This window comes from Pantherophis guttatus, chromosome 17 (assembly GCF_059756535.1).
Source record: "Pantherophis guttatus breed Tessera chromosome 17, ASM5975653v1, whole genome shotgun sequence".
NCBI lineage: Eukaryota > Metazoa > Chordata > Lepidosauria > Squamata > Colubridae > Pantherophis > Pantherophis guttatus.
Window position 1 is genome coordinate 3,918,671 of NC_142079.1, and position 18,026 is coordinate 3,936,696.

An 18,026-nucleotide genomic window follows, 5' to 3' on the forward strand; every position below is an offset into this window, starting at 1 on the left:
CGGTCAATTGCAAAAGGCAGCTTTTACTCAGAATAGCTTAGGGCAGATAACTATGGCCCTTTTATGACTTGTGGACTTCAATTCCCAGAATTCTTGAGCTAACATGGCTGGCTCAGGAATTCTGGGAATTGAATTCTTCAATTCCCAGAATTCCTGAGCGAACATGGCTGGCTCAGGAATTCTGGGAGTTGAAGTCCACAAGTCATAAAAGGGCCATAGTTTCCCACCACTGACTTAAGGACCTTTTAACACCACCAAATCTATGTACTGTATATAAAAGCGAAAATCACTCACGCTGTAATCACGAAATCTCCAGAACCGTAAAGCCTACAAACTTGAAATTTGCCACGTATGTTCCTCTTGGCTTCTAGGTGCTCACTAAGAAAGGATTTTTCGAAATGAACATCAGATCATTAGTATTTCTTATATAATTATTAACATGCTCTTATGCTAATTAGTTAGACGTTCTACTCTCCCTCCCAACTTGAAAATAACTCTGGAGAGAAGGGGATAGGATAGGGGAGGCTTCTGTGGGGCAAGGCTGAGGGAGAGAAGGCAATAGGATAGGATAGGATAGGATAGGATAGGATAGGATAGGATAGGATAGGATAGGATAGGATAGGATAGGATAGGCTTCGCTTCTGTGGGGCAAGTATGAGGGAGAAAAGGAGATAGGATAGGATAGGATAGGATAGGATAAAATAGGCTTCGCTTCTGTGGGGAAAGTATGAGGGAGAGAAGGCGATAGGATAGGGGAGGCTTCTGTGGGGCAAGGCTGAGGGAGAGAAGGCGATAGGATAGGATAGGATAGGATAGGATAGGGGAGGCTTCTGTGGGGCAAGGCTGAGGGAGAGAAGGCGATAGGATAGGATAGGATAGGATAGGATAGGATAGGATAGGATAGGATAGGATAGGATAGGATAGGGGAGGCTTCTGTGGGGCAAGGCTGAGGGAGAGAAGGGACCGATCGTAACTACTCATTAATTTCCAAGCTTTAAGTGTCAATTTATCAAGCCCCATCACATAGTTTCGTAGCGAAGCACGGGTATCCAGCTAGTATCAACCTGTCCAGAATGATGTAGGGTTTCCTACCTGAGCAGAGTGGGGGGGTTGGGGGTTGGACTAGAAGACCTCCAAGGTTCCTCCCAACGCTGTCATTCCGTTAAAAGAACGTGGCTTCCAAACATCCGTCTAGGTCCTTGGGAAGCGCTCAAAAGGTGGATCAAATTGCCCAATTCGGTTCCGCATCCGGATGAATAACTGGGGTGGGTGGGTGGGAAATCAGTGCTGATAAAGACTTGTGTGAATCTGGGTTCTGGGTTCAGTTTCGGAGCAAATCGCTGCTTCTTCCCAAGTCTGGACAGTCAACTTGTCTGAAATGTCCTGTTTGAGCAGACTTGGGAGAAGCAGCAATTTGCCCCGGAACTGAACCCAGAACCCAGATTCACACAAGTCTTTATCAGCACTGATTCCCCCCCCCCAGTGGGGGCTGGACTAGAAGACCTCTAAGGTCCCCCTTTTTTCTGATGGGGAGTCAAAATTAGGAACCTTGATTTCTGCATTGTGTTTTTTTCAAAAAAAAAATGCTGGTCAATATAATAATGACAAGCATGCACGGGAGAAGGAATCCCCCCTTCCCCCCCTCCTTTCTGATCCTGGCTGCACCCCAATTCTCAGAAACACGCGTGGAAAGCCCCCCCCACTGGATTTTCAAATTCTTGCCCCATGAAGAGGCAGGGTGGACTTCAACTCCCAGCATTCCCCGGGACGGCGTGAAACTTTTCCCCCATCACCATCTCCCCCTCTCATTCTTTGCTGCCCCCTCTCGGCCGCCTAGCTGTCATTGCAAGCCCAGGAGCCGAGAGCGCGAAGCCAAAAGAGCCAGCTTTTAAAGAGATGCTTTTAAACGCCGGACTCTTGAGGCGCATGCGCGCCCTTTACACGTGACCCACACCGGAACCGGAAGGAGAGGCCACGGGCGGGGCAGGGGCCGGAAGTGGAGCGGGGCCGGAAGGAAGCGAAGGAACCGGGTGGTTTGCGAGCTGCACCGGCTGCTGCTCTTTTAACCGGCGTGAGGGAAGGAAGGAAGGAAGAAACAACGGCGTGAACCGCGAGGCCTCTGCGGGCTTTGAATGCTGCCCGGTGGAATTCGCAATCGGCGGCTCGTCGGACGCAAGGTGAGTGACTACTGCGGGGTTCCTGAGCATGTGCAGAGTGCGGCGCCTTGATCCTCCCGGGGAAGGCGGGGCTGCTTCGTCGGCGCCTCCTTTGCTCCAGCAAGGAGCTCGGGTTTAGGGCGTTGAATTGGGAGCCCTTCCTTCCCCCCCTCCCCCCCATACACAGCTTCCCCTTCTTGGGCTAACAACAGCCCCGCGAGGTAGGACGGTGGGGGGGGAAACCTCAGCAGCCTTCTCCTTAAGTGGTCTTCTTGGGTCTCCATTATTATTATTATTATTATTATTATTATTATTATTATTATTGGGTCTCCATTATTATTATTATTATTATTATTATTATTATTATTATTGGGTCTCCATTATTATTATTATTATTATTATTATTATTATTGGGTCTCCATTATTATTATTATTATTATTATTATTATTATTGGGTCTCTATTATTATTATTATTATTGGGTCTCTATTATTATTATTATTATTATTATTATTATGTCTCCATTATTATTATTATTATTATTATTATTATTATTATTATTATTATTCATTGAATTTCTATACCGCTCTTCTCCCGAAGGACTCAGGGCGGTGAACAGCCAGAGGATAAAACACAGAGATACAAAATTTAAAATAGATTAAAACAAATTAAATAATTTAGGCTGAATTTTAAAATACCCCATAATTAAACAGATTAAAATTTGTGTTTAAAATTTAAATTTAAAAAAAGGAGAAGATTATATACATATAATATATATATATATTATAAACAGTAAATAATAGATTGAGTCAACTTGGTGTATCTGCTAAGACCTTGGCATAGAATTTAGATGTTTATGCTAGCCCTGCTTGTTGAAACAGAAAGGTCTTCAGGGCACGTCGGAAAGTGCGAAGATCTGGGATTATTCGTATTCCAGGGGGTATTTTGTTCCAAAGAGTAGGTGCCCCCACAGAGAAGGCTCTCTCCCTTGGAACTACTAGACGACATTGTTTTAATGATGGTACTATGAGTAGGCCTACTCTGTGAGAGCGTATTGGTTGGTGGGAGGTTATCGATTGCAGCAGGTAATCTCGTAAGTACTCCATGCCCCTTCCCCCTTTCTCCTTCCCCAACTTCCTTGGCTCTCTCTGGGCTGCCCGGCTTTTATACAGGTAGTCCTCACACTTATGACTGCAGCGGAGACCCAACCTGTATGGTCGTTAAGTGAGACGTTGGTTAAAACGTAAGAGGTAAAGGTGAGATGAAGGAAGATTATTAGGTGCACGTAAAAAAAATGAACGTCGTCGATGACCATTAAGTATGCTAGCGTAAATGAACATGACTATAAAATAAGCTAATACAGCAGTGGCCAAAATTAGTGGGAACCTTTTGGGGAAAGTGTATTTTCTAAAACTAGCTAATAACACCACTTTTTTTTTTTTTGGAGTAGTACCATAAAATTATATATCAATGGAAAGATAATTTAATGAGGAATGTAATGCCATAACTGTTATGGAGGATTTGCTATTAGAATAGCAGTTACAGTGTAAAGAAGAAAAGGGAAACACGTAGAAAAAAAAGGATATACAAAAATTATCTCCGTAGAAAAAACGAGATATACAAAAATCACCATAGAAAAAACGAGATATAGAAAAATGATCCCCATGTCAGTGAATACTTTGTTGGGTAACCTTTAACATGAATGACGGCCTTACAACATCTTCCCATAGAGTGAACCAAGTCTTTTAGTTCTGCAGCTGTTCTAATGTGAAACCAAGATGGAATGATGGCTTCTATTAACTAGGTTTTATTGCTGGGTCGCTTGTGACTAACAAAGTTTCTTTAGTCGGCTCCATAGATTTACAATTGGGTGAAGGTCTGGGCTATTCCCAGGCCATTCCAGCAGTGGAATAGGATGATCTTGAAACTCCCCCAAAAAAGGTGATGTTATTAGCCATCAAACCTCAAAAATACACTTTTCCCAAAAGGTTTCTACAATTTTGGCCACTGCTGTATGTATATTATAATTATCATTATTACTATATCTATTGTTTTTTTTTCGGCCAAGCATCTGAATTTTGATGGGGATGCTGCAACTGTCGTAAGGCTGAAAAACAGCCATAAGTCCCATTTTTCCAGCACCGTTGTAACTTCGAACAGTCGCTAAACAAACTAAAGTTTCTTTCCTTCTTTTCTGGTGTGGTTTCTTCTTCCTTCTTTTACAAGGGCGATTGGCAGACATCGAAAGAAAAGATTGCCCACCTGCCGGTCGCCATCCCAACCCCCCCTCGACAGCCATGGGGAACACCAGCAGCGAACGGTCCGGAGTCGAGGGCCGGGGGGGTCATAAGACCCCTCGAAGAGACAGCCCCGGGGGATCAAAGGATGGAGACAGACCCAAGATTTTGATGGACAGTCCCGAAGATGCTGACCTCTTCAATGCGGAAGAAATGAAAGTAGGTGAATTCTTAACTGGGTAAGAAATATCCTAACGCTGAACGTTACCATCTCAAAAATCAATTTCCCCTCACCTCCCCCATCCATATCTAGGAATGAGAGTGGTGCAGTGGCCTAGAGGTGGAGCTCTCAGCTCACAATCAGGAGGCTGTGAGTTCGATCCTAAGTAGAGGCAGATTTTTCTCTCTCTCTCGGCACAGTGGGAATGTATCTGCTGAACAGAACTCCGCATTGTTAACAGGAAAGGCATCCGGCCATTAAAACACCCTGCTAACTCCATTCAGTTGCCCAGACTCCACCCCGCAAGGGATTATGGGCTCGTTAAATGATGATGATCTATATCCGGGAATGAAATTAATTCAACGATCATGTGACTGCCTTGTGCCTGGTATTATGTCCTTTTTTCCGGTAATCATTAAGCAGAACATCGCGTGTTTGCTATTTATGACCTTCCTTGCCTGCTTGCCCCATTGACTTTAATTTTCAGAAGCAGGTTGTTAGATTTCCAGTGGTGATCGTGGGACCCTGGGAAGCTGCAACTGTCAAAAAACCAGAAAGTCCCGTCTCCTGATATACAGTAGACCCTGCCTTGAGTCCCTTCCGTCTCCTCTTTAGGGGATGGGACACGTAGAAAGGCCTCCAACACTAACACGGTCTTTCACAAGCTATGATCTCTCCAAAAGATGCTGGCCTGTTGTGGCCCACCAGCGGAGCTGGCAGCACATTCGGACGGTGAGGAGGTTGGGGAGGAACATCGGCCAGTCCTGGAGTCTGGGGAAGGTTCTGATGAGGGCTCTGCGTCGGAGGCAGAGAGGGGGCCAGGGCCGTCTGACAGTTATCAGCTGCCTTCGGAGTTGGACATCATCGAGGGAGACAAACAGCTGGAGCCTATTCCTAGTGTGTCCATGTGCAGAGTTGCCAGACAAAGGGAACAGCTAAAGAACAAGGGTCAACTCAGGAGTAAGGCCACAGCTGGACAAGAATGGCTCCTCCCAGAGGGAATAAAAGAGGGGCGAAAGGGGAGTGGAGTTTGCAGGAGACAATTAATTCGCTTAATTGTTTCGTGACTCTCCGAGATTCCTTGCCAAGATTTTGGAGAGCCTAGCAGCTCTCCAAGCCAGATAAGATCCGTGACTGTAAATTCTCCCTGGAAAGACTTTGCTGGGTGTGAATGAGAGGAATTCACAGTCACTTAATAAAAAGGGTTTTTTTTTGTCGGGACAAGGAATCTGCTTCGTGGTTTGGGGAAGCCTACGTCAGAGCACCCGTTTCCTGAAATCGGCTGTTTTTCTAGGCTCCGATGGAGAAAGACGAATTCCTGGCTTGGCAACATGATCTGGAGGTGAGCGACAAGGCTCCCACCCAGGCTCAGCCCACCGTCTTCCGGTGGACTGGCGGCGGCAAGGAAGTTTATTTATCGGGCTCCTTCAACAGCTGGAACAAACTCCCGCTTACTCGGAGGTAAACTGAGACTCTGGAAGCTTCCTATTCCGTGGGGAAGAATCGCTTCGTATATCAGCGGCGTCTGTTAAATGGATCTGTAGCAGTGATGGCTAACCTTTTCTGGATCGAGGGCCCAAAGCACGCACACATGTGCATGCACGCCCCTGAATCCGCAAAATGCAATTTGCGCACGGGCCCCATACATGCACCTGCCCCCCCCCCCCCGTGCATGCGGGATGAGGGACTGGCCCCAAGTCATCCAGCAAGATTGTTGTGCTTACGTGTTATTCTGTTGTGAGTCCTCCCCTGCGTCGGTTGGAATTGAATATCTGAATTTGGCCCTTAGGGCGTTAACCGGTCGTCCCTTTTCTCCCGCTTGTCGCAGCCACAACAATTTCGTAGCGATCCTCGATCTTCCAGAAGGCGAACACCAGTACAAGTTCTACGTGGACGGTCAGTGGACTCACGATCCTGCTGAGGTAAGGCGTTTATGTTTTGTTTTTTTTTAATTTGGTGATCTGGTTCATTTTGTGCCCTGGGAATGAATGAAAAAATGGGTAACTCGGCGTTTGACGGCTCTCCAGCTCTTCCTTAGTTAAAGTTTCTTGTTGTCAGTTTGGTTGGGGGGAAATAACAACCGTGGTCCATCCCCTCTTGAAAGGGCTGCCTGCCATTTATGTATCCGTAGCAATAAATCACAGGGATGTGATGGCTCAGTGGCTAAGATGCTGAGCTTGTCAAGCTATTTACTAAGTCTGCACTACTATTAATCACCACCCATCTCCTTCCTTTTATGACTGTATGACTGTAATTTTGTTGCTTGTATCATTTGTACCCTATGACTATCATTAAGCGTTGTACCTTATGATTCTTGATGAACGTATCTTTTATGTATACTGAAAGCATATGCACCAAGACAAATTCCTTGTGTGTCCAATCACACTTGGCCAATAAAAAAAAAATTCCATTCTATTCTAAAAACAGAAGGAAATATAGGGCAACGTTCTACTGGATCTAACAAACTTTCCTGCTGGATCTAACAAACTCTCTTCCTAGCCTGTCGTGACCAGCCAACTAGGAACCGTCAATAACGTGATCCAAGTGAAGAAGACGGACTTCGAAGTCTTCGATGCTTTAATGGTCGATTCCCAAAAATGCTCCGACGTGTCAGGTAAGCAGCGCGTGCAAGAATCTGAAAGGGAAGTGAGGACACCGCTTCTGTTTACTGCGAGATCTAATCTGGGTCGGTCGCTTGGACCAGAGGTTTACTCTACCGAGCTTTTGGACTCGTGCTGGAGTCCATCCTCAGGGAACTTCTCTCTACTGGAATACGTGCTTTGGACTCTTTTACGAGATATATTTATGTGGTGGCTTCCTATTGGTTGATTGGTGTGTTGATGGCCACCGATTGGCTGTGGTTTCCTTGTGCTGCCAAGTCCTCGGCTCCTTAGCGCCTCTTTCTTTTTTGGATTTATCTATGGTTGGCCTACCGAGGGTCAAAAAACTCAATAAATCGCGTGCCGGCGGGTGTCACACATTGGCAGTTGTGACGCATATTTTGAGTGATAGGGAGCCGCAGCAGAGGGGTGAAAGAGCCACATGCGGCTCTAGAGCTGCAGGTTGCTGACTCCTGGTTTATATTGTTTTTCATCGGTTTTCCCTCCAGTGTAGAAAAGTGCCTCCGCTTCTCAGCCATCGTATTCTCCTTTATATAGCTCAGTGTTTCCCAACTGCTCCCAGAATTCCCCACCAACTTTGAGACTTGTGGACTTCAGCTCCCAGAATTCCCCAGCCAGCCAGAATTCTGGGAGTGGAAGTCTACAAGTTTTCACCCCTTGATCTAATACGCTCCCTCTTTTGTTCTCTCCAGAACTGTCGAGCTCGCCCCCCGGACCGTATCACCAGGACCCCTACATCGTCAAGCCGGAAGAGAGGTTCAAGTCACCCCCAATCCTTCCCCCCCACCTGCTGCAAGTCATCCTGAACAAAGACACTGGGATTTCCGTAAGTAGAGAGTAAAGCAGGCCAAACACGTAACCCTCCTTGGCCTGGCCTGGTCTCCTCCAGTTGTGTTGAGACTACAACTCCCAGCATTCTCTGGGGTGTAAAACAAGGAAGCCTATGCTAAGCATTTGTGGTGTGTATGTGTGTGTGTGCAAGGAGTTTTTTCAGACCCTTAAGGAGGCTGCCTGTGTCAACTTGCAAAGCTTTCAAGTTGCCATAAGCAGGAGGGAGGGAGAACTGATAGAGCTGATTGACTTCCCTAACTGAAGCTACATTCCATACATGCTTTCTTACCGCAATCAGTAGGAGAGTGTTGGGTTTCACAGCCAGCCAAAGTGGTTAATTGGAGAATGTGATTTATGACATGGCCAGGGAGGAGGGTGAGAGACAGGGTCATAGGGGAACGTAAATCTACGTGGGATTAGTTCTAACTGCATCTGAATATTGCCGAAATGGTGCTCCTAATAAATGACTGTATTTCTTTTGAAGTTTGGCTCATGAATTAATTAGGGCATCTTTTGGAAACTTCACAGCCTGCTCTTCTCTTCAAGGGGCTTTAAAAACCTGAGAGGAGCCAAGTCTCGAAGACGGCTTCATAAATTGATGCCCGTTCTTGTAATACCTCCTTTAATGCAGGCGGTCCTCGACTTACGACCCTAATTGGGAACAGAAGTACTGTTGCTAGATGTTAAGTGAGTCACACACACACACACACACTCGATTTACAGCCTAGTTTTTAACAATTGAGCCCAAAATTGCTAAGTGAGCTGTTTGTTAAGGGAGTTTCGCCACATTTTACGACTTGATTCTCGCCACGTTTGTGAAGCGAATCGCTGCAGTTGGTCACGCAGGTGTTAGGCGAATCTGGCTTCCCTCTTTTGCTTGTCAGAAGGTCGTAAAAGGGGATCATGTGACTCCGGGACGTCATAAACGCGAGTCCAAAAGTAAATCATGCAACCATTGTGATGTTGGAACGGTCGTAAGTGTGGAAAAATGGTCCCGAGTGGCTTTTTTTGAGCTGACCGTTGTAACTTTGAACGGGGAAGAGAGGGAGAGATACAGAGGGGAAGAGATACTGGTGGGGGAGAGAGAGACATAGATACAGAGAGGGGGGCTAGAGAGAAGGGAGATAAAGAGGGAACGGGGAAGAGATACAGAGAGGGGGAGAGAGGGGAAGATAGAGAAGGGGAGAGATACTGGTGGGGGAGAGAGAGACATACAGAGAGGGGGGCTAGAGAGGGGGGAGATAAAGAGAGAGGGGAAGAGAGGGAGAGATACAGAGGGGAAGATAGAGAAGGGGAGAGATACTGGTGGGGGAGAGAGACACAGATACAGAGAGGGGGGCTAGAGAGGGGGGAGATAAAGAGAGAGGGAGAGATACAGAGGGGAAGATAGAGAAGGGGAGAGATACTGGTGGAGAGAGAGACATAGATACAGAGAGGGGGAGATAGAGGAGGGAGAGGGGGAAGAGAGAGAGAGATAGAGAGAGGGGGGAAATAGAAAGGAAGAGGGAGAGAGGGGGGAAGAGAGAGAGGGAGAGAGATACAGAGAGAGGGAGAGAGATACAGAGAGAGGGAGAGGGAGGGAGAAAAAGGGTTTTGTGGTTCCCAGTGTTAACAACCAGTTCTCTGCCTTAATGACTGGTTGGGTAGGCATGGCTAGGGGTGTCATGTGACCGGGTGGGAGTGAGTGACATGGAGTTGACCACGCCCAGCCAGGTTTTGTGGCTCCCTGGTGTTTTTTTTCCTGTGGGAAACGGGACCAAATGGCTTTTGAGTGTTTACACTTGCAGACCCCTGCCCTAACCCAAAACTCTTTGGTTTTTAGTGCGATCCGGCGCTCCTTCCTGAACCCAACCACGTCATGCTGAATCACCTCTACGCCCTGTCCATCAAGGTAAGACCCACCCCACCCCACCCCCTCGGGGCTCCTACGGGGCCCTTCTTTTGGTGGCTCCTCATTCTTCTGAACGGCTCCCTTGTCCTCTCTTTAGGACGGCGTGATGGTGCTGAGCGCCACCCACCGTTACAAGAAGAAATACGTCACCACGTTGCTGTACAAGCCCATATGAAAGAGGGCAGGGAAAGCGGACTTTCGTCCGAGAAAGAGAGAGAGAGAAGGGAATGGCCATCACAAATCACCCCAACATCATCCCTGTCATCGTCGTCGTCCCCCCAAAAAAGAGAGAGAACCCCGTTTGGTTGAACTTGGTTGCCTTGCTTTCTCCTTTGGATCCAGATTTAGCAGCTCTGGTTTTTTTGTCCCGTCGAGCGCGAAGCTTGCCTGCGAGAAACACGAAGGCCATCCAAACAGCGCAGGCCCAATTAACCTTGAAAATCCAATTCTTCAACAATTCCTAACCCGAAAAGCCAGAGGGTGGCTTTTTTTTTTTTTTTACAACAGCCAAAGAGGGGGACGAGGGCGGCCTCGAAATCAATTTGTTTCTGGAAAACGTCTTCATCCTACACCGTAGCGTCACTGTAGGGCCAAACCTGCCGTTTTGTTTTTAATTTAAAAAAAAAAAAATAGTTTGGAGTTCATGATCACAGCAGCAATAAGGACCAAAGAAAGAGGGGAAGTCAGCAGCCTCGGTGCTTTCGACGGTTGGGTGGATCCTCGGCCATCCCAACAGCTTTATTCCTTGGGATGATCCACTCAAAAAGGCAGCATCCCACAGCCAGTATTTTAGGTCCGCCGGTCTTGTAACTTTGGTATTTACCCTGTTCGGAAAAGGGGTTTTTAATAAATAAAGGCACCGTGGAAAAATAAAAGAGGTTGCGCTTTTACTCCTCCTGCCTGCCTCCAAAATTCAAACATTTTTTGAAGTGTTTTTATTGCTCACGTTGAGAGATTTGGGTGTTTTTGAAGGTAGAGCTAAGACCAGGGGTCGGCAATCTTAAAACACTCAAAGACCTGTTTCCCCACAGAAAAGAAAACTTCGGGAGCCACAAAAACCCTTCCCGTGCCTGACTATTTCCTGAGCGGCCACAAAACTAGCATATATAGTTGAATTAAACCTTCTGTTTTCTTCTGAAACTTTTCTTTTCTTGGATTTATCCATGGTTGGCCTACCGGGGGTTGAAAAGCTCAATAAATTGCGTGCCGGCGGGTGCCGAACATTGGCGATTGTGATGCATATTTTGAGCGATGGAGCCACAGCAGAGGGATGAAAGAGCCACATGCGGCTCTGGAGCCGCAGGTTGCTGACCCCTGAGCTTAGATAAGATACGTGGGGAGAACTACGTGGGGCCATGCAAACCCATCTTCCCTCCTGTACGAAAGGAAAGGAGGTTTGGCTAGTTTTCTAAGCCGGGGAATTTAGGCTGCAAGGAAATGTGGGAATCGCTAGGGTGGAATTTCAAAGGGCAGAAGGTGAACTGAAGAAAAGGAAAAGGACTGGGATAATGGCCAAGGAAAACCTTCGCTTCGTCACGATTTTGTGCTTCGAGGGGAAATAATAATAATACAGGAAGTCCTCGTCTTACGACCACAATTGAGCCCAAAAAGTTTTGCTGCTAAGCAGGGTGGATTTGATTTAAATCGAGTTGATTTAAATCACAATTTAAATCACGATTTAAATCACTAGTAAAAAGGCTCGATTTAAATCAGCTCGATTTAAATCATAATTTTGAAAGAGCAACTGTCATCTCTGCTACTCCTTTGACCCGCTGTTGACTCACCGATAGTCCCAGTGTTGCAGAATATACAGCCTCCTGCTACATAACTCAGCTCCATTTCATGCTGAATAAACTAAATTATTTATGTATCTTAAATAGAAAACTATCTTACGATAGATTTTTACCCCAAAAGTTTTTTATTAAAATAAGTCGATAAAAATCAAAAAAATCCGATTTAAATCAAAAAAATCTGATTTTTTCAATTTTTTTAAAAAAAATCATTGATTTTTATCCACCCTGCTGCTAAGCGAGACATTGGTGAAGTGAATTTTGCCTTACTTTACCAACTTTCCTGCCAGTCGTTAAGGGAATCATTGCTGCTGTTAAATTAGTAACCTGGGTATTAACTGAATCTGGCTTCCCCGTTGATTGTTCGTCGGGGAAGGTCGCAGAAGGGGATCATGTGTCCTCGGGACACTGCGACCGTCATAAATGGTGAGTCAGTTCCCTAGCGTCTGAATTTTGCTCACGTGACCACGGGGATGCTGCCCACGGTCGTTAAGTGTGGAAAAACGGTCCTAACGGTCAGTGCCGTTGTAACTTCGGTCACTAACTGAACCGTCGTTAAGTCGAGGACTACCTGTAATGGAAACACGGGCAGGGCATGTTTTGAGGAGCAGATTTCAAACCTCAGCGACAGAACAAAGCCACGAATTCTTTCCAGAAGTGTATTTTGGTTCTTTTCTGCGCACATCAAAAGAAAAATAAGGAACATTTTGCCGTTCAATTTATACATTCAAGATTAGGCACAACAGAAGTCAAAAAGCAGGAGTTTGGTTCTTTAACCCAGAGAGCATCGCTATGAGCTGGATGTCAATCCAAGGAGTGGGGAGGGGTCCTTACTGGTTTACCTGCCCAAACAGGTGGTTAGGTACACAATGCGAAAGGAGCCATTTGGGGGGGGGGGACGGGACTCCTTGAAGCTGACTTGCTTGCATTTAAACCGGCGTTTCTCAATTTTCGCAGCTTTTAAGATGCGTGGACTTCAACTCCCAGAATTCCCCAACCAGCCTTGGGAGAATTCTGGGAGTTGAGATCCACCCAAGGTGACTGGGGGGGTGGGTGGAATTCTGGGAGTTGAAGTCCACGCATCTTGGGAAGTTGCTACGGTCGAAAAACTCCTGGATGAGAGAGAGACAGACAGACACATAAAGACGCGCTCCCTGTAGAAGAAGTTCCGTCAGACCCTGTATAAATTAGCTTTCTTTTTAAAAAAATAGAGCTATTTACATGAGAAGCTGAGCGTTTCGTCCCCTCGTCAAGCGTGACTTGTTCCCGAGGTGTACATCCTGAATTGTATCAGAGGTTTGGAAGGGGAAAACCATAAAAATAAAAAATAAAAATTGAAGCACCAGATAGGAAAACGGGAACATCAGGGAACGGTGTGGCCTCGCTGCCGGAGCTCGCTTGGTTGGCTTGGGAGAGAAGACAAATTTGAGATTTCATATCAACGGGCAGCGTCATCGTGGGACTGGCCAACAGGTTGCAGGATTGCCCATCCCGCTGTAACGGAGAAATTAGCACAACTTCTCCAAGCAGGCAACAAAAGCCAGTGGCTGAACCCTCGCTGAGCAACTTTAGAGAAACGATAAAAAGATAAAGGTTCCCCTCGCACATATGTGCTAGTCGTTCCCGACTCTAGGGGGCGGTGCTCTTCTCAGTTTCAAAGCCGAAGAGCCAGCACTGTCCGAAGACGTCTCCGCGGTCATGTGGCCGGCATGACTCAACGCCAAAGGCGCATGGAACGCTGTTCCCTTCCCACCAAAGGTGGTCCCTATTTTTCTACTTGCATTTTTTACGTGCTTTCGAACTGCTAGGTTGGCAGGAGCTGGGACAAGTCACGGGAGCTCACCCCGTTACACGGCGCCAGGGATTCGAACCGCTGGAACTGCCGATCTTTCGATTGACAAGCTCAGCGTCTTAGCCACTGAGCCACCTTGTCCCAATTCAGCTGTCAGGGAGTGAAAATTACAAGGGGGAATGGGATAGACGCTTGTCGGAGAAATTATGGAGGGATTTCCTGACAGAAGAATGAACCCAGTGGAACAGCTTGCCTCCAGAAGTTACGGGTGCTCTGGAGGTTTTTAAGAAGAGATTGGACAGCCACTTGCCCAGTTTAATAAAAAATAAATAAATTAAAATGAGGGCAACTGGACCAAAGTATATTTTTGGTCGTTGACCTATTTGTCCAGCTTGGCATAAAGATTCCGGCTTTGGGGTTGGACTAGAAGACCTCCGAGGTCCCTTCCAATTTCACGATTCTATGAAATTATTAACAATTCAACACTTTTTTTTTTTTTTTTTTAAAGGCAGTGGGTGACGTAGGAAGACTCTAAGATAAGTTTGAAAAAAAAGATTCCAGCCGGAAGGAAAAAGCCCATCGCACCCGTGCCAGGCAAGAGAGTGAAATGTCTTTTATTTCGTTTATTCTGTCGACAAGAAGTTCCATCACTTTTCAAGGGAGGGGTGCGAGCTATTCCTTTTCCCTGGTCTGTGATAATAAAAAAGGCAATTTCAAAGGCTACTCCGATCTTCGTTTACGTTCCTACCAAGCTGTGGCTTGCCAAGAGAAGGGAGGGCAATTTGCTGGCGGGAACCTGCCGGATTAAAGGGGTGGGGAGGGGGACGGTTTCGGGGTACAGCCGGAGACCCCTTTCCAAAATTTTCAAAGGTCTAGTGGTTGAGGGGGACCAAAAGAACAAAAAAAAACAAAAAAAAAAAAATCAACAAAAAAACTCCACGCTTTTACAATAAAAAAGTAGAAACGGATTTGATTCCTTTTTTTTTTTTCCTTTTTTACGAATATAAAGTTTCTTGTAAATATGTACAGTGTTCGGAAGCTATTCTATAGCAGGAAGCATTTTCACAAACAAGACACGCGATATACACTTTCGAGGACTCGAGAAGCCGAGTTTTCAGGTAATGAGGGATTATCATTATTAAGTAGTAGTAATAGTAGTATTAATCAGGAGGAGTGTTTTTTTTTTTTTTCTTTCCCCTTGAGATGCAAAGGCCTTGAAAGAGCTCTCGGGACCTCCAGAGGTGGAAATCCTGGCACGCTTCCTGAAAAAACCCGCCGGAGAATGCAAATTGTCCTGACCCTGTTTCTCCACAGCAGCCCCCCCCAAAACCCGAAGGGCACTGATGAAGCGGGAGAGATGGGGGGGGGGCTCTCCGTAGGGCGGCACTGGGAAGGTGGGGTTGGTGGTGCCCAAAGGAATCGGCGGAGGCAGGTGGATTTGCTCTGGCCAGCTGGGAGGAAAAAAAAAACCTAGAGAGCAAAAAGAAAATGACGGCTCGAAACGGTGTGTCGGAGCTGAGCGAGAGCCAAGAATGAGAAGCGAGACCGGGCTGCGGTGGCAGAAGGAAGAGCCACAGCTGGTTTGTCGCCCGCATCCTTTTCCCAAAGCGAGGAGGGGGCTGGCTCTCCTCTGGATGGCACAGAGGTGCCCCCCCCTCCGCTTTTGTGACTTTCCTCGCTCCTTTTGGCCATGCCTTTCCTGCTCTTTCTTTCCCCCGGATCCTGGAGTGGGGGGAAAGGCAGCGTCTCCTCAGCTGGGCCGTTGGCCGGCATCTCTTTCGGCGGGTGGGCCTGATGATCCTGTGCCACCTCCAGGGCGGGTGGGGTGGGGGTGGGGAATCTGCCCTGCCTTGGTGGGCTCAGTTGCAGCAGTGGTCTCGAGAACCGTCCCGCTTCCTCCTCCGGTGCCAGTTTCTCTTGTTCCCCCTCCCTCAGGTCCACAAGGGGATGGTTCTCGGTTGCGGCGGCGTCTCGAAGAAAAAATGGCTTCGGTATTTTGAACACAGGAAAAATTACGAGCTATACAATATCGAGCAAAGCAACTGAAAAAAAGGAGGCTGCGGTCAAGATGACGGCAGCGCAGGAAGCATGCGGGAAAATCGCCATGCGGGAAGCCTGGGGAGAGGGCGGAGGCCTAGCTCTGTGCGTTTGTGTGTCTGTGTCTTGTGTGTAAACGGGGCAGTCGAGACCCCCCCTCCCCGGGAGACTTTGGATGCAGAGGGCGAGAGACCAAGTGGGCAGGTTTCATCGATGGCGGTGGGGAGGCGGGAATAGTTAAAAATGACATTTCTTTTCCCTGCAATCCGGCGCTGCGCTGACAGCTACGTTTTCTTTGCGTCGTGTTCAATTTGGATTTGGAACAGTCAAATTCCCCCCCCCCCAAAAAAAATATCTACATATCTATATATCTATATATTCTGGGAAGCAAATGATTCACTCCGTTGCCTGAGAGATTTCGCTAGAGCTCTGCAGCGGAAGAGAATCGGACACCGGGGAGCAGACAGACACCGCGGACCGATACAAGGCTTTTCCCCCGCAGAAATAAACGGACAGCCACATATTCGTTTTGTTCTTCTCAAGTCTTGGGGCAAAAAAGCCCCATCCCCATCGGACGACCGACGGGTAAAAGCGAAATAGAAAAACCGAGGAACCGCTTTGAAAGGAGCAGTTAATACAAAGTGACCCTTCCCCGCCACCCCTCCCCAAGGGACTGGGATTTAGGGGGAGTGGAAAGAAAGAAAATGGAGACACACCCCCCAGGGCAGGACCGGAAGGCGGAAGGGGGAAAAAATCCCACTGAAACGCAAGGCGATCCTCGCCACAACTTCAATCCTTCTGGATTGAATGTCGTTGCCGGATTGAATTTGAGCCCGGTGGGGTGACTTAGGGGGCGAGCGGGGTGGATTGGGTGGTGCACCTAATTCTGGATATTTTTTGTGTTCTTCTCCTTGGAGTTTGGGGCCGGAGGGTGGAGGCTTGTGACGTTTATACTGAAGATTGATCCCAGACCTGTTGAGAAGGCAAAAAAGAAAAAAAGAAAAAAAAAGGGACATTAAATTCAAGAAGGGGGACCATGTTTGCAAATGTCCAGAATTAAAGACTGAACCTCACAGGTCTCTCTCTCTCTCCCTCTCCATCTCTCTTCTTTCAAGAGATGAGATTGCTTCAATTCACTCAACCTTCTGGGAACCTAAGAGCATCTCCGGAAGACTTTGAAACATCACCTTTTAAAACAGGGTTTCTTCAACCTTGGCTATTTTTAAGATGTTGAATAACAGAATAACCAAGTTGGAAGGGACCCCCGAAGGTCTTCTAGTCCAGCCCCCTTTCTCAAGCAGGAGACTCTAAACCCGTGATGGCGAACCTGTGGCACGCGTGCCCAAAGCGGCACACGAAGCCAGGTTCGCCCGGCACGCGCGGACTTGTCTGTTTGTCTTCTGGGTTTCCGGTGCACGTGCGATGATCAGCTGTCCTTTGCGCGCGTGGCAGTGCCGAAAACTGGTGTGCACATGCATACTGGCCAGCTGATTGTTGGGTGCGGGTGCGTGCCAGAACCCAGAAGTTCGGCTTTTCCGGAGCGCAATCCCATCGTGTGCACGGCAGTGCCAAAAACTGGCCTGTGTATGCGCACCAGCCAGCTGATTGTTGGGCAGGCATGCACGCTAGAACCCGGAAGTTTTTCCGGAGTGCAGCCCCGATGCGTGTGCGTGACATTTCTGCACGACCTTTTCGGCACTTGTTCGCCATCACTGGCCTAAACCATTTCAAACAAACACCTGTCCGATTTTTCTTGAAAACCTCCAGAGATGGAGCACCAGTGGTGAAATCCAATTTTTTTTTACTACCGGTTCTGTGGGCATGGCTTGGTGGGCGTGGCAGAGGAAGGATACTGCAAAATCTCCATTCCCACCCCACTCTGGGGCCAACCAGAGATGGTATTTGCCAGTTCTCCGAACTACTCAAAATTTCCACTACTGGTTCTCCAGAATCTGTCAGAACCTGCTGGATTTCAACCCTGTGGAGCACCCACATCTCTGGGATGGAAGCAAACCATGATGAATTGTTCTCACTGTTGGGAAATTTCTCAGTTCTGGATTTCAACTCCCAGAATTTCCCCAGCTTGCCAGCTCCCAGAATTCTGGGAACTGAAGTCCAGACATCTTAGTGTTGCCAAGGTTGAGAAAAGACTGCTGTAGAGTTTTAATGCCATTTTCAGGTAATTTTGTTTTTTTTTTCTTTAGATTTTCTTTATCCTGCCTTTATCATCTTTTTATGAATCGGGTGGCAAATGTAACTAATCCTCCTTCCTCCTCCTATTTTACCCACAACAACAACTCTGTGAGGTGGGTTGGGCTGAGAGTGAGGGATTGGCCCAAAATCCCCCAGCTGACTTTCGGGATTAAGGTGGGACTAGAACTCACTGTCTCCTGGTGATTGGCCCAAAGTCACCCAGCTGGCTTTCATGCCCAAGGCGGGACTAGAACTCACA

General features: G+C 47.3%; 2 protein-coding genes across 17 annotated transcripts in view; one reads left to right on the forward strand and one right to left on the reverse strand.

The window, feature by feature from the left end:
- Positions 1–1,839: 1,839 nt before the first annotated feature.
- PRKAB1 (protein kinase AMP-activated non-catalytic subunit beta 1) lies at positions 1,840–10,830 on the forward strand. Of its 2 annotated transcripts, XM_060685129.2 has the most exons (8): positions 1,840–2,177; positions 4,382–4,611; positions 5,907–6,073; positions 6,441–6,534; positions 7,112–7,226; positions 7,926–8,059; positions 9,887–9,955; positions 10,053–10,830. In XM_060685129.2, exons 2-8 carry the CDS (start codon positions 4,453–4,455, stop codon positions 10,128–10,130), a joined length of 816 nt encoding a protein of 271 aa, XP_060541112.1. In that variant the 5' UTR covers positions 1,840–2,177; positions 4,382–4,452; the 3' UTR covers positions 10,131–10,830. The 2 variants fall into 2 exon arrangements, with proteins under 2 accessions (XP_060541112.1, XP_087736635.1); XM_087880509.1 differs by lacking the exon at positions 1,840–2,177 and having other exon boundaries at positions 4,371–4,611.
- Positions 10,831–14,125: 3,295 nt separating this feature from the next.
- CIT (citron rho-interacting serine/threonine kinase) overlaps positions 14,126–18,026 on the reverse strand; it is a 104,570-nt gene continuing 100,669 nt past the window's right edge. For all 15 annotated transcript variants that reach the window (XM_087880499.1, XM_060685165.2, XM_060685164.2 and 12 more), the window contains one exon: positions 14,126–16,546. In XM_087880499.1, coding sequence (XP_087736625.1) covers positions 16,523–16,546 — 24 coding nt within the window. In that variant the 3' untranslated portion in view covers positions 14,126–16,522. The remainder of the gene's footprint in view (positions 16,547–18,026) is intronic.

What these genes read in the sequence shown, in the direction of transcription:
- PRKAB1 (XM_060685129.2), top strand. Translation starts at nt 4,453, where the DNA reads ATGGGGAACACCAGCAGCGAACGGTCCGGAGTCGAGGGCCGGGGGGGT. An exon ending in AAACTCCCGCTTACTCGGAG is followed by an intron (nt 6,074 to 6,440) that starts GTAAACTGAGAC and finishes CGCTTGTCGCAG; the next exon opens with CCACAACAATTTCGTAGCGA. An exon ending in TCTACGCCCTGTCCATCAAG is followed by an intron (nt 9,956 to 10,052) that starts GTAAGACCCACC and finishes TCCTCTCTTTAG; the next exon opens with GACGGCGTGATGGTGCTGAG.